The sequence below is a fragment of the Protobothrops mucrosquamatus genome, unplaced genomic scaffold (genome assembly GCF_001527695.2).
Source record: "Protobothrops mucrosquamatus isolate PMUCROS unplaced genomic scaffold, P.Mucros_1.0 scaffold631, whole genome shotgun sequence".
In the NCBI taxonomy this organism is placed as follows: Eukaryota; Metazoa; Chordata; class Lepidosauria; order Squamata; family Viperidae; genus Protobothrops; species Protobothrops mucrosquamatus.
This window is the reverse complement of record NW_015386923.1, coordinates 295,465-310,670: the sequence shown is the minus strand read 5'-3', so window position 1 is coordinate 310,670 and position 15,206 is coordinate 295,465. Positions and strand designations below refer to the sequence as shown.

Genomic DNA, 15,206 nt, shown 5'->3' with positions numbered 1-15,206 from the left:
AAGTGGCCAAGGTTGGAGACCCCTGCTTTAGAACATGTGTGCAGCACTATTCATCCTTCCAGCATCTTGGTCATCAAAAGCAGACAAACTTACCTTTGGATCCAGAAAATAACAATTCATCAGTAGCATCCAAGCATAATACTGGCTTGGTGTGTCCTTCAGCCACAGAAATGCATTGCAGTGGTGCTGTCCGGGTACTCCTGGAACCTCCCACAGGGCTAATGATCCCCCTTGCATGGGAGAAAACAAAACAATTAAAAGAGTGCAAGTACAAATAGAAAACATGGAACTTTTGATTTAGGAAAGTGTGAATCTGATTCTACTCTGGAGCAGCCACTTCACCGGTGAATATGGACACACCACAGAAGAACACCTTAAGATTGGCAATTCAGATCATCACATGTAAAGTGATAACAACTATTACTTGATCTTGCAATAAAGAAACTAAATTATTCAGAATGTGCTTAGCTGGCTACAATCTAAAGTTATTATTTTGCTTTTTTGTTTTATTATATACTGGTGGAAGCAAATGAAGCAAAAATATGTGATGCTATTCTGTCAATTGATTGTTTTTGACTTTCCTGTTTCTTACTGCTTTGAAAAGACTGAACTAAAAGTTACAGATTCAGAATGGCAACCTGCAACTGATATAGATTTATAGCCCCAATCTCTCTCTCTCTCTCAAAAGCTCCCAGAAAGCCTTGACTAATTTTGAAATTCTGCCACCAAGAAATAACAACCCAATTTTCTAACATTTCTGGTGGAAAACAGCAAAAATCAGTTCAAAAGCAAACACATAGGGCTGAATCTTCATTTAAACTTTTCAATTTAAATCTCATTTCCCCCCCCCCCACAGAAATCCATCACTGCCCACTCTGATTAAATACAGTAACAGCATTGCTATTTTGCCCACTGCTCTTCTCAGATCCTCAGAATGGAATTGTCTTAAACTTGCCCTTCCCTGTTCTCTTTTCTTGCATCCCTTATTCCATGAGTGTCAAACTCGCCACATCATGTGACATTTCACGACATATCGTGACTTTTTTCCGCATTGCCGGAGCTGGGGTGGGCGCAGCCTCCGTATGATGCAACCATCTCACAAGGCCGGCACTTTGACACCCCTGCCTTATTCCATTCTGTACTGGGACTGAGACACAGGCCAAAATTAGCTTCAACTCTGTGCTATAGATGAAGGAAATATATTATGGTCTGATGAAGCTGTATATAGTGCAAAACATATTATACAATTTTGTGATCAGAACAAAACATTCACAATGGGAGACTGGAATGTAATATACTATAGCTATTACATAGCACTTAGATTTATATACCCCTTCACAATGCTTAACAGCCCTCTCTAAGTGGTTTACAAAGTCAGCATACTGCCCCCAACAATGGGGTCCTCATTTTACCAACCTCAGAAGGATAGAAGGCTGAGTCAACCCTGAGCCAGTGAGGATCGAACCCCTGGCAGTCAGCAGAATTAGCCTGCAATACTGCTTTCTAACCACTGCACCACCATGGCTCATGCAATATGCAAATAAAAAAAAGTTTTTTGTAACAACAATTTTGGCTTTAAAAGATACAATTTGACTTTGGGGTTAACATGGAAAAAAAGAAACTCCTGGACTCTGGCCCAGAAAAACAGATTTTTCTGGAATCTCTAGAAAGGGAATGGGAATTGAAACTCATAGAAAATATATTCTCAGTTACAAATAAAACAAGTATCATATTTTAATGTTTTTCACCCAATTTGTGTGTGTGTGTGTGTCTATGTGTGTTTTGAGATATGTTGCTGATATAGTTCATGTGCAAATTATCGGTTATACCTAACCACAGCAATTACATTGACAGGTTCGTGTAGCCATAGTTTTTTTGGTTACATTTTTCAGAAGTGGCTTGACCTTGTCTTCTTCCCAGAAATGAGAGCGTCTAAAGCAGTGGTTCTCAACCTTTTTAATGCCGCGACCCCAACCGGTCGTAAGTCGAGGACTAAATCAGTCATAAGTCGAGGACTAAACCGGTCGTAAGTCGAGGACTAAACCGGTCGTAAGTCGAGGACTACCCAACCGGTCGTAAGTCGAGGATTTTCCCTGCCCGGGAGCACCGCGCATGCGTGGTTCCGCCCCCTGCGCCGGCCGAGGCGTAGCTGGCAAGCGGCAGAGACGGAGCAGGGTGACCACCAGCTGGCCCAGCCCAAGGGAGGTAAGGCACCCGCCGGAAAAGGGGAAAAAATGGCGGACAAAAAAAATGGCAGACAAACAAAATGACGGACAGCCTTGCTTGGCGACCCCCATGAAATGGTCGATCGACCCCAAATGGGGTCCCGACCCACAGGTTGAGAACCACTGGTCTAAAGTCACCCACCAGTTCATTTCATGCCTAAATCAGGGCTAGAACTCACACTCTCTCTGTTTCAAGCCTGATGCATTTAACCACTACAACAAACTAGCTCTTAAGTAATCCTTAGGTGTATTAATATTAAAGTAGTATTCTTCCTTTTTTGTGTGTGATGCAATTCAAAGGCATCTATTATGGCCACAGAGCTGCTTTGCCATGCTTCCCTCCTGTTCTAGACTTGAGGGAAAATTTTGGTGCCCCTGCACCCGTCCCAGATACCTGGAACAGATCTGTGTTGCACGGGTTATCTGTTCAATTTTAATACATAATATTCCGAGGACTGTGATTGGTGTCCTTATTTGCTGAAATTCTAAACCCACTCAACATCATCCATTGTGTGAAAAATGCTTCCAATTTTATTCAATTCACTGCAATTTTTCTTTCTTTTTTCTACTGGCATCATCAACGGAGTGAATTTTCTTGTTTAAGTTCCTTATAACTGTCAACTGACTGCTGGCAGAAAAAAAGAGAATTCTATGTCTTTTGGCTGCCACCTAGGGGTAACCCCGATATGAGTACCAGAGACTAAGATGCAGTTACTGGGTAGATGTTGAAGAGCTGGAGTTTGAGAATCAAATTTTTCATGTGGGAAATGTAAATTATTACGTGAGGAAAAGAACGGAGGAACCAGGACTTCTCCAGGAGCAGCAGTCACTGGCTGTGGAAATACCTGAGTTGTCCTTTCCATTACAATTTCAATTATCTATGCAAAGCCAAGGATGAGCTAATCAGTTTTAAGGCTCCATGTCCCTTAATTTGACCTAAAAAAATGGCCACAGAAGCCCAAATCCCAGTAAGCCTCACGCCCAATTGCAGTAAAGATGCAGAGCCCAGGTACTGACAGAAGGAGAAGTCCCACAGCAGATCTGCAGGAGCACTTGGGGCCAAGCAGATTGCTGAATCTAATGGTCCCTCATTCTCCATAGATCATCCAGATGGAAGGCTTAGAGGTGGACAAAAGGGGAAAACCCATTTTGAGAACAGGGCAGCTAACACTGTCTTCAAAATGCCTCAGATGAGGGATGCCGATGAGATCAGGTCCTCTGCAAATTGCTAGTACAGGTAGTCCTCGACTTATCACCACAATTGAGCCCAAAATTTCTGTTGTTAAATGAGACATTTGTTAAGTGAATTTTGCCCCATTTACGACCTTTCTTGCCTCAGTTGTTAAGTGAATCACTGCAGTTGATAAATTAATAACCCAGTTGTTTAGTGAATCCAGCTTCCCCATTGACTGGTCAGAAGGTCGCAAACGGGGATCACATGACTCCAGGACACGGCAACTGTCATAAATAGGAGTCAGTGTCCAAGCGTCTGAATTTTGATCACAGGATCATGGTGATGCTGGAAAGGTTGTAACTGTGAAAAAATGGTCATAGTGCCATTGTAACTTTGAATGGTCATTAAACGAACTATTATAAGTCAAGGACTACCTGTACTATAGGACATCTTCATGCCAATACAAGGAGACTGTGTGGCTGTGGCTAAAGTATACAAAATCTTATATTTTTTAGTGCATGTCCAGGCTAGAAACCACCGCAGGACAGCCAGCACTTAAGTTTCAATCAACAGCTTAAGGGGGAAGAGATGTCCTTTGGCAAGTAGGAAGGCATGTATCTTTTACACACAGGCATAGAAAAAAGGCTCAACTACACTCTCCTGGATAGGAAAAAACTTTATTCTTTTAAAAAGTAGGGGTAGAACTTGGGGAAGAAATATCATTGTTCTTCTCAATTTTTCGATAAAAGTGGAATTTTTAGCAAAAAGAAATTCCCAAGTAAGGGTGCAGAATGAGCATTTGCTTACAAGGACAACAATTCCCTATAGGAATAGGGAAAATGTCATAGCCAGAAATATTTCATTTTTCTAAACCACTATAAGGAATTGGATCCAATTCAGACTAGGCTGAAAGATACTAGAATTTATTTAGAAACTTATTCTAATCTGTATTATTAAATTGCACCATCTCCCATTTTATAAAGAGATCACATCATTTGTAGCAGATCACTGCCATCTAGTGATCTTTTGGATTTTTTCCATTTAACCAGTGTGTCAGCTGCTGTATATTGTACATTTGGGCAGCTCTATAATCGGTCTCCTATGACATGAAATGTTTACAATTTAATATTTAAAATTGGCAAGTGATTTTTATATTTTCTCTCTTTTTAAAACAGGTTGATTTTCTTCCAAAAGGGGGCTGGAACAGTTGAAACCTCTAGTCATACACCTCTACGCTACAAGGCCTGGAGGTTTTACTATAGAAAGCTTTTCATTTTCCCCCCAATATGCCACGAGGGTAGTAAATGTTCCCAAGCCCCATCTAGGCTTAGATTAATGAGAGGATTCCAAGTGAAGTATTCCAAGGTGGAAGCAGCAGTAGTTACTAAGCAGTTAAACTGAGGCAGGAGAAAAAGGCAGAAAGTGTATTCTTAGAAAGGATATTTGAAACCTCCAAATATCTGCTATGGAGTTTGTCACCCATTGTTTTGGAGGGATGTTAGGTGACTGCAGTGACTTCTGTTCTGCAGAACAGAAACAAGCAGAGGCTGGATAAGGATCAACAAAGGAGAGAGCAACTTTTATATTGATATTGTCAGCGGACTCAACAATAGATGGAGAGCCTGTCAACTCAGCAAAACAAAGAGGCTTTTGGGGAAAGAGACTGAAACTTCAGACACATGCTGGTGGTTTAACCAGGAATTCTAGACAGGGTGCAATTTTAACCCACTCCTGACTGGCAATTTGGAAGAAAACATGTTATTCGAAGTCACAGGAAGTGGGCCTGAAACATTCTTTAGTCAACTGGAAGTATATTTAGCACTCAGAAAGTAGAAACGGAGGAAAGTAAGAAATACTATATCAGGGTCTGGTGACATGCAGGTTTTAAATGCGGGAAGAGAAATGAATGAAAGTGGGGAAAAGGGGCCACAGGAGTTATATAATAAACAGTAAGTTTTATACCTCAGCACCTCCGAGATAGAGGAATCACTGTCATCAGACCTAGGGATAGAAAATTAGCAGGATTATGGGTAATTAAAACCAGGAGAAGGAAAAGCAGCAGTATAAAGTCAGAAGGGGGAGTTTGTTATTGCATCCAAGCTAGCAGGGCAGATAAAAAGACAGCAGGCTGCAGACAGAGAGGGCTCAGGAGCAGAAGGAGCATGTGCAGAAACCACCTGCAATTTGAATGGGTATTTTCTCACTCACTAATCACTTAATACTATACATAAAGTCTTGAAACTTGCTTTAGGAAAAAGGAAATGAAAACTCTAATGATGTTAAATTATTGCACATATGTGGCTCTTCTGAGGAGAAAGACACCATACATACAACACTATCTACCGAGGTTTGTGGGTAACACCTAGTGGTCAACTTCTGAGCAAAGTCTTTTGTGACTTCATGATACCTCCTCATGAGGTTATGATCACTGAGGTGACAAATTCCCTCTACAAATGGCTGCAATTATGTTTCTTGTATTGCTTTTATTTTTATTTGAAGCTTCAGTAGCCACTTAGGATGAAGTTGATCTATGCTGGACAATTTAGCTTAAAGCACTAATGGAACATCACCAATTGTTCGATGCTACAATTTCCCTCTCCTTCCCTGATCTCAAAAGTACACCGGCCAGTATTTGGAAAGCAGAAAGCATTGGCAACTCTGTTGTGGGATCTTGCCCGGTTAATGGAGCAAATTAACAGCTATTTAGAAGATGCATGTGACTCAAACCTATGTTGAAAAAATAAACTTGCATCCTCTCAACATTCATGTGCCAAGTGAAAATGAGACTCCTGGCTCTGGGAGCTGCAGACAGGATTGGAAAGAGATTTCATGCTTCCTAGCAACCTTCTAAATACACTGAAGAGAGGCAGCAATCATTTAGTAATGGAGACATTATGGAATGTATAAAATTAGATGCTGGTCCTGGATGGGGAAATGGTATAATAACAGTTATTTAGGTTTCTTACATATTTGGGGAAGTTCCAGGGAAATCTTGTCTGGTTGCTGCTAAATGTCCCGATTGCTGAAGCAGAGAGCTAACTCCAGCACAAATGGGAAGACGCATCTTCAGTTTCCCATCAAAAAACAAACCAAAACAAAAACCCCAAACCAAAAAAAACCCTAAAGGTTTTCAGTGTTGGGTAAAATGGAAAATTAGGAGAAACTTTTTTAGTGCCAGCAGTTATAACCATACATTCTTCTCTTAATCCTTGGGAAATGAACCTCCTCCGAATCTCGTACTTAATCTTACTTGTCTAATGCAGAGCCCTGGCTCTGGTTGCTAGTGAGCCGAGAGAAGACATTGCGGTCATTGCGTGGTCTGCTGGGAGGGGATGAGGGAGGAGTGAACCCAACATCTGGATTTCTAGGCAAGAAAGAAAGATGCGATGATTTACTCCGACTGGAGACTGGTTTGCTCCTTGCACATCATCTCTCACCACTCTCAGATCCCGTTCCACCAAGCAAGTCAATCGGATTACAGGGAAAATTAAAAAAAAAAACACCAAGGGGCCCCTTCTTATGCACTTACCTGATGGACTGGCCCCTGTCGTATGACTTCCTCCTTGTAAGGGGTGAAGTGTCTGTGCCTCGGGACTGTCGAGGGCTAGAGAGGAAACAATGACCGAAAATATTCTTTGCAAAATTCTCTTATTGGAATGAATGAAGTGATAAATGCCTGGGGAATCATTTGCTTCAAAATACTCCTAGTGTCAGGGAGGATGGATAGAATGTACATAATCTTCTTGCAGATGTAAAGATTTTGATGAGGGAGCACATGGAAGTATATGATCTCTTAAAACAGTGCAAAAACAAACGTCAAGGAACCGAAATGGACTGGGAATATTAATTCAGTTTCCACTTCCATCTTTGCAAGATCACCCATATCTGCAGAAACATTTATATTTGTTTTAGTACCTATACTTACTCTTGCCAATTCATAACTGATGGAGACTAATATAGGTTACGTCATTTGTATAAACTAAGTTTTCTAAATGTTCAGCAGCCACATCCTGCAGGAAATGGTTCTTGCTTAGACCTCACAATGCTTCAGTTTTGACTCTAAAATGGGGTTTCAGACAGTGGTGGGATTCAAATATGTGAACAACAGGTTCTCTGTGTGGATGCCGCTTCCGGAAGTCCATTCTGGGCCTGGGCAACAAAAAATTAGCTACCGGTTCTGCCGAACTGGTGCAAACTGGCTGAATCCCACCACTGGTTTCAGAGTATATGGTGCATGAACATAGCATCTGTCTGCAACTCTTTTAAAGCAGTTGCATCTTTTTCCAGTATCATGTGACTGCTGCTTGAAAAGAAAATTGTGGCTGCTTTGAAGACTTGCAGGTAGGGATTGCGATCATGCTTTTTGAAGCATATTTTTGTAATCAAAGCCAAAGCAAAGCTCCTATTTTCCCTTTAGGGAACTCTAGATTTTGAACCAGTATCAGGTGAAGCTCCTAGCTGACAGAGGATTATGAAAAGAATTTTGAAATGATTTCATAAAAATGATGGAATCTAATGAATTGAAAACTTCTATGTTGTTAAAATTTATGTAAAGTTTGCAGTCAATAAAAAGATCATTCTGGCCTGAACTCAATACACAGATGGCTTTTTCCTTGCCCGGTTATTTTTCTGGGTCACTAACTACTACCATCAAGAAAACCAAATTTTGGGTTGCTAAAAGGATGACTCATATATTGGTTTACACAAAATAATGCTGAAGTACTCGGCTCCAAATTTTCAAGCCAGTAGTGCCTCCACTTCTCAACATGCAAGAGAACTTCCTCAGAGGTCATTGCCTCTATAACAGAGGTCCCCAACGTTTTCGGCATCAGGGACCGGTTCTGTGGAGAAAGATTTTTCCGTGGATACAAGGTGCTTGGTTTTGTGTACTGCCTGCATCCCACGGATGGGGCTTTGCTTGTTTGTGCGGTCCGGTTGCTGGCATGCTGCAGCCCAGTACTGGTCTACGGACCGAGGGTTGGGGACCCCTACTCTATAACATTACCTCTATAAGAGCCATGGTGGCGCAGTGGTTAGAATGCAGTATTTCAGGCTCTGGCATTCCACTGATTCTGACCGGCTCAAGGTTGATTCAACCTTCCTTCCTTCCGCCATTGGTGAAATAAGAAGCCAGATTGTTGGGGGCAATATGCTGACTCTGTAAACTGCTTAGAGTGGGCTGTATATCACTATGAAGTGGTATATAAGTCTAAGTGCTATTGCTATTGCTATAACCAGGACTTACAATGTGCTCCCTCGGATAGGCAGGCTGATGGTGCGGGAGACTTTCTCCTTATAGTAAGGATCATGGATAGAGAATCCAACACTGTCCTCTTTGATTTCCATGAGAGACGCTAATGACTTGGTGATGTTCTTAGTGGAGATGTCCAATGTGGGCCCTAAGCACTCTGCAGATACAGCTTTCATCTGACCAGACAGTTTAGGCTCTCCCTAAAACAAAGTCCCAAAAGATCCAAGTCAGAAAAGGAGCATTAATCAGATACTCAGGCATTATTCCCTGGCTGAATTTGTAACAATCCTTATTGATTGGTAAAATATAGCACAAGATTTTAGATCTGAATTCAAGTAAGAGATATCCATAGCGATCATCCTAAATTTTGTGGAAGGATGTAATAAGTCTCAAGAGTCATTAAGACACTGAAGAAATTGTGGTCTGGAGGCAATAAAGGAAAGGGACATACAAATAGATAAGGATGAACATTTAGTACTAATTATGATTTATGTACCATCCTAATCTAATGACCGTGAGTGGTTCACAATTAAAAAGCAGTAAAATTTCAAAACGCAAAAAGTCCACCAACTAAACATAAATTAACAATATGCTGATCAACTAATTTCTAATTAAAAAAGAGAGCAATTACTTGGCTATTAGGCCTTGAATGCTCGGTGGGACAGTTAAATTTTAACACTTCATGCAAACTACTCTCACTGTTTAATTGAAGAAAAGTCAGATGTTTACAAAGACACAAAACACTTATAGCCACACTGGCCAACTGCAGTTTTCAACTTACCCTGCACTTGAAGTCATCCTGACTAGCAGAACCTTTCATGAAGAAAGACTGGGAAAAGCTGCAGGACACAGAAAGAGATCCTTGGTACATGCAATTTTTATAGGAACCTACAGAGAATCCAAGTGAGATCAACCCCTCAGAGATTCCTCTAAGTGCAATACTTGGAGTCCGATTTATTCCTGACACTCCATGCTGAATTGGATTTTGATATAAAAAATAGAGCATAGGGATTCTTTGATGACTGCGAGCTGGTTCACTGGTTAACAAAAAGAATTTCCATTTCTCCCATTTTTTAAAATCACACAGGGTAAAGTATACACACACACACACACACACACACACACACACACACACACACACATGCCTCTCACTTTCTCTGATGATACTCACCTTCCCTCTGAAGCCAATTCTGAGACTTCCTCATCAGTGCTGGCATAGCCATTTTCTATGCAGAAAAGAGACCAACATTTGGATCATATTCATCAGCACACAGACATCAGCACTGCTTCTGTATCAGAAACTTATCTAAGAAAATGTCTCTAGAGTATATCCAAAGGACACAAGAAGGTTTTTTAAATTTTTAAAATGTCTGGGCAAAAGAGCACTAATCTCCAATTTACAGAAGCAGAAGGGCCAGAAGAATGAACCCAGAACAAATACACTCTCAACTTAAAAAGAGCCTTGCCACATGAACTGACTAATTCAGCGGTAAGTTTAAATGTTCAGTTCAGGATTGTACTCATCACATAGCAGCCTGGCTATTTGAAGTCTTTGTCATGTAGTGATTGTCCTCAAATAGTCCTTTTGTCACACAGCAAGGAAGTTTTATAGGAGTGATGCTATAGAAGAGCACTGCAGATAGGTGACTAATGAAACAGACCTTGCTGCACGTTGTGAATGAGTGCCTGCAATTCAGGGTGGGATTCTGCTTTTTCTCGTAGGGCATCCAGAATATGATGGTTCTGAGAGGAGCCAGTCACATCGGTTTGTCTCAGGCGTCCCTCCAGTAAGCGGATCTGAGCTTCCTTCTGGGCTACCTGCAGGCTCTATTTTCAGAGAGTGGAAAATTAAGTAAGAACTTGATCTCTCCACAAGCTGTACTCTCAGCCATAAAGAAGGCTATATTATTATTTCTGCAATGAGATTCTGTGTCTTGCAATGGGTTTTGAGACAAAACCAGAAGACTGTAATCATAATATTCAGTCAGAGCTTTATTCTACTTTTTAGTAAAGTGTTTGGATAAAGCACAAGGACTAAAAAGAGTTTCACTGCAAATATATTTCAAAATATTAAGAATCTTATTCCACTCTGAATGCATTTCTCCAAGAGTTCCATAGACAGATCAGATTAACATTACATTTGCTACTGGATTAGCTATACCTATCAATCGCTACCGGGCACTCTTAGCCTTGACTTACCTTGTCTATGGATGCTTTGAGAAAATTGTCCAATAAAAGTCGTGCTTCAGCCAAAGAGCAGGAGCTGATCACCACAGAGGTATCCGTAGAATCCAATTCTTCCTAGTAAGAAGAGACCCATAGAGAGAAACAATAGAATGAGAAAGTCTGGGGATAGAACATTGTTTCACTGTCCAAATATTTTTACTGGCCTTGAAATCCTCTCAGTAGAGTTGTGCATGAGTAGCTAATTTCAATTATTCATTCATTAAGTGAACCCACTGTGGATTATTAGAATCTTCTGTCCTTGTTTTCTACAACAAGAGAGTTCTTCTCTGAGTACTAATGCCTTCATCTAAATAACAAATGATCAAGCTGATAAGATATAATTCCACACTGAAAAAGAGAAAAATTCCAGGACTTTTCCAGTTCTCTCAGGGATCTCATAAGGATTGTGCGCATAGTAATTCCTTAGTCTCTATTGTTCCTAAGAGCAAGGAGTCCAGCTATCAGCCTCAATTACTCTCTGGCTCATACATAAACTATGGAATCCCCCCTCCCAAATCCCCTGCCTCAGAGGAAAATGGGACACACCTTGGTCTCTTCAATCTGCATAATGGTGGCCTGGCAGTCAGAAATGCTGTCATTTATATAGTCAAGATTGGCAGCCAACACTTCAATCTCCTCATTCAATTCCTGTAGTCCCTTCTGTTCTTCTGGATTCTCAGCCTGCAGTTTTCCCCTTTTTCCTAGAAGTCCTTCCTGCATCAGTGACAATTCCTCACGTTTCTGAAAGCAAGAAGAAAGAATTGAGTCATTCTGCTAGGCCACTATTCTGTAATAAACTCTGGCCCCCAAGCCTTGCCTCCTATCCCAATGAAGACATCCACCCTTATGAGTCACCCCCCCATCACCTTGATAAGACGCTCCATATCTGATTCCAGATTGATGACAGTCATTCTTTGCATGACAATATCAAAAACACGACGTTCCAGTGACTGCCACTTCAGGCGGGCTGTCTTACTAGAAGTCTGATTTGCACCTTTCTTTGGGAATCTTTTCCTACAGAGGGAGATCACAAGCAAGAGATGAGCAGCACAATCCTACCATTATGCTAAAATCTCGGTTATAATATTCCAAGTAGTTCTGAAGCAGAGGGATGTGGGTGGGAAACCATTCTGAATGCTACCAAGAAGGAAGATATCAGGAAAAGCCAAAGCCCCAGAAGGCAAGATTGGGCTTGAAAAATATCAATATGCTTACAGGTACCCATATATAATACAGACACCAGTATGAACTTCCTGATAGATCCCTTGAATAGCTTGAAATATACTGTAACCAAAGAATTAACACAGTATTCTGACCTGATTGTCCGAGTTCCATTTGTGGAAGAAGAAGAATCTCCCAGCAAAGGATTGGTTTTTCTATTCCACTGGCGTACAATGCTAGAGACAGAACGAGAACCAGATTCCAGCTCTAAGGAGGAGGTTGTGCTGGTGGAGACTTCAGCCCCCGGCTCTACCATGATTTGTTTCTGATTAATCCTCCCAGCAACCCTATCAGTCATAGGTTTGGCTAGACGACGCAAAGTAGAGACCTGGAAAGCCAGAAGAAAAAAAAGAGTTCTGACAAATAGAAATATGGAAGTAGATTCAGGCATCAGTTTCAGGAGAAGAATCAAAAGTGATTCCAGTTATCTCCAATAACAGCCCCAAACTGGAAGGGCAAATGGATTAGGACAAAGAAAGCTAAATTTAGGTAAGAATTTTCTCCCAAGTAACAAGGTTTTTGAGATACATGGCAAAATGATGCAAAATGCCAGACATTATCTATAATCAAGCTCAAATTACCTAAGCTAAGACCAAATTAGGAACTTCATTAATTAAGTGATGTGCTCAGTCTCTTGGTAAGAAATTACTGATTTGTCTGGATAAACAGAAATTATAATTCTGTTTAATAAAATTACAAGCTCAAAAGATACATTTGGGGTCTCTTGTACTCTGCATAGAGTGTGATAACACTCTATGCAGAGATCCCATGATTCATAAGTACAAGAGGTATTTTTCTTGGTTCGTTAACTGAGGTTTCAGTTTCAGTGGCTATTTGTACGGTAACTGGCGCAACAAACCACACTCAAGAAACCCACACGTAATACTGGAGTACAAGGAAATATTTTCAAAGTTGCAGACTGGCAAGGATTTTTTTAAAAGCAGAGATTTAGCACCTCTTGGGTTTTCCTGCGCAAGACCATCTCCTGTTGTCGCTTCTGAGATTCCAGAGTTCGGATCTGATACTGCAAGAACAATGGGAACAAAATTATTGCCAACATCCCACAATGGGGAATCCAGGAAATAAACTTTTCTTAGGATGCTTTACTGATTGCTCTGATAAAGCTCTTAAGAATATCTTGAGGCCTAATATATGTCAGTTGGGATTGTCCAAATGCTTCCTATTGCAGTCCAATGGGATTTATGGATGGAAAGTAACAGCATTATTGATCAAGAGTGAATAGATAAAATTTGTATACAGCTTGCAGAAACTGTGGATTATAAGATAGGAAAACTCCGATTTCAGACTTTCATTGCATTTTTTCCTTAGGACCTAATCTTACTCTTGTAGCACTGCTGGGAATATCAATTCTTCTTCTAGCAATTATTTTCTAAGGCTGTCAAGAGTTCCTCTAACTGAAACCCCAGCTCCAAAAAAAATCCCTGAAGTTTAACTTCCTGCTCTTATTCAGCTGTTCTATGGTAAACCATCTGGAGAGGGGAAAACTATTCAAGACAATATGGATTTTTTAATGGAGTATTTAGAATTGCTTTATTTTATTTCTTGTTCATGTTTAAGAGCAGTTAAAATATTTAAACATGTTTAAAATGTTACATAGTGGATTATATCAGGTTCTTAAATAGAAAGTACCAAAAACAAAAGTTCAGGATTCTCATTAGATAAATTCCATATTGGATGTTAAACCAATATTTTAGTTTATAATATTGTATATCTTTAAGTTTACACCTCACCTTTCTAGTGTTAATTGTGATATATTCTAATATAAAATTAAGTATTTCATAAAGTTAGAATATGAACCATAATTTCCTTAGGCTTAACCTTCTACAATGGCCCCTTTCCTGAATAATTACATATAATCTAGAAATATATTTCTATGGAACAATTTACTTATATAGATATTGTGAAAATACAGCTTTATACTTGCACACAACTTAAACTACTTATGGAATGTATAAAGGAGGAGGAGAAGAAGCACTATGTTAATTCTACACAACCCCCCAATACTTATGGATCCTCTGGCCATCTTTCCAATATCCATATCAATGTAGCATAGTCAAAGTTGCAGGGTGTAATAAATTCAGACAGACATCAAATCAAAACTTCCCTTCCAACTTATCCTCCTCTCTCTCTTCCATCTACACCACATCAATTGGTCAACTCTACTAAAAAAAAGACCTCAATCTGGAAACATTGAAGAATAGAAGAAAAATGTTCTTATTCACCTCTTGCCTACGTTGCTCTTTCTTCAACTGGGCAATCTCCCGGTTCCTCTTGCTCTCCACCATTCGTCGTCTTTGTTGCTCTTCACGCATTTGTTTCATCAGTGCTACCTGTAAATAACAGTCCTATGTCAACTCAATAGTAATGATAATGAAGAAGACAGTCTTGCCAAAACAAGATTAACTAACTAGAGAATACAAATAGTTTGAATTGGTATCAATATAGGGCCAAGATAGTAAGGCAGGAATGAGATTTATATAGAGATTACCCAAAATTCAAATTTCTGCTGGAACAACAAGACAAACACAAAGATAATGACAAGTTACTAACTTTTGGCCTAACTGAACCTCATTGAGCCTTTTAGAAAATAAAAATGATACAAGATTCTCCCAATAAAACTATGGATGGATGGATGGTGGATGGATGGATGGATGGATGGATGGATGGAGAGAGAGAGAGAGAGAGAGAGAGAGAGAGAGAGAGAGAGAGAGAGAGATCATGTTTTGCCATTTACATTGTTCAACAAATGTTCCTCCTCACACTCTCTGACTCTGACCTATGTCCAGTATAGTCAAGAGGGAAACACGCAAACAGGCTTTCTCTCACGCACAAAAAGGCATTGATTGAATTCTCAACTGAATTACCTTTGCTTTCTTCATCTCTGCTACTTCTGCCTGCAGCTTCTTCAGCTCTCGCTCATATCGAGACTGGTTCTTGAGAAGGCGAGCATGCTCCTTCTGGGCAGCCTGCAACTTCTGCAGGTCACGATTCATCTCCCTTAAACGTTTCTCATAATCTGCTTTAATTTTGTTAGCCTTCTCTTCTGTATAGCATTCCATACTACCTGAGAAGAGGAAAACAAAAAACA

The 15,206-nt window shown here is 40.2% G+C and overlaps 1 protein-coding gene across 1 annotated transcript in view; it reads right to left on the bottom strand.

Moving 5' to 3' along the window:
* KIF21B (kinesin family member 21B) overlaps positions 1 to 15,206 on the bottom strand; it is a 57,607-nt gene that overhangs the window by 6,394 nt on the left and 36,007 nt on the right. Inside the window, exons 16-30 of the mRNA XM_015817738.1 lie at positions 14,983 to 15,182; positions 14,341 to 14,448; positions 13,053 to 13,121; positions 12,193 to 12,425; positions 11,743 to 11,890; positions 11,423 to 11,617; positions 10,850 to 10,951; positions 10,312 to 10,477; positions 9,822 to 9,876; positions 9,432 to 9,489; positions 8,645 to 8,850; positions 6,929 to 7,003; positions 6,650 to 6,763; positions 5,362 to 5,400; positions 94 to 230 (exon numbers count right to left, since the gene is read on the bottom strand). Coding sequence (XP_015673224.1) covers positions 94 to 230; positions 5,362 to 5,400; positions 6,650 to 6,763; positions 6,929 to 7,003; positions 8,645 to 8,850; positions 9,432 to 9,489; positions 9,822 to 9,876; positions 10,312 to 10,477; positions 10,850 to 10,951; positions 11,423 to 11,617; positions 11,743 to 11,890; positions 12,193 to 12,425; positions 13,053 to 13,121; positions 14,341 to 14,448; positions 14,983 to 15,182 — 1,905 coding nt within the window. The remainder of the gene's footprint in view (positions 1 to 93; positions 231 to 5,361; positions 5,401 to 6,649; positions 6,764 to 6,928; positions 7,004 to 8,644; positions 8,851 to 9,431; positions 9,490 to 9,821; positions 9,877 to 10,311; positions 10,478 to 10,849; positions 10,952 to 11,422; positions 11,618 to 11,742; positions 11,891 to 12,192; positions 12,426 to 13,052; positions 13,122 to 14,340; positions 14,449 to 14,982; positions 15,183 to 15,206) is intronic.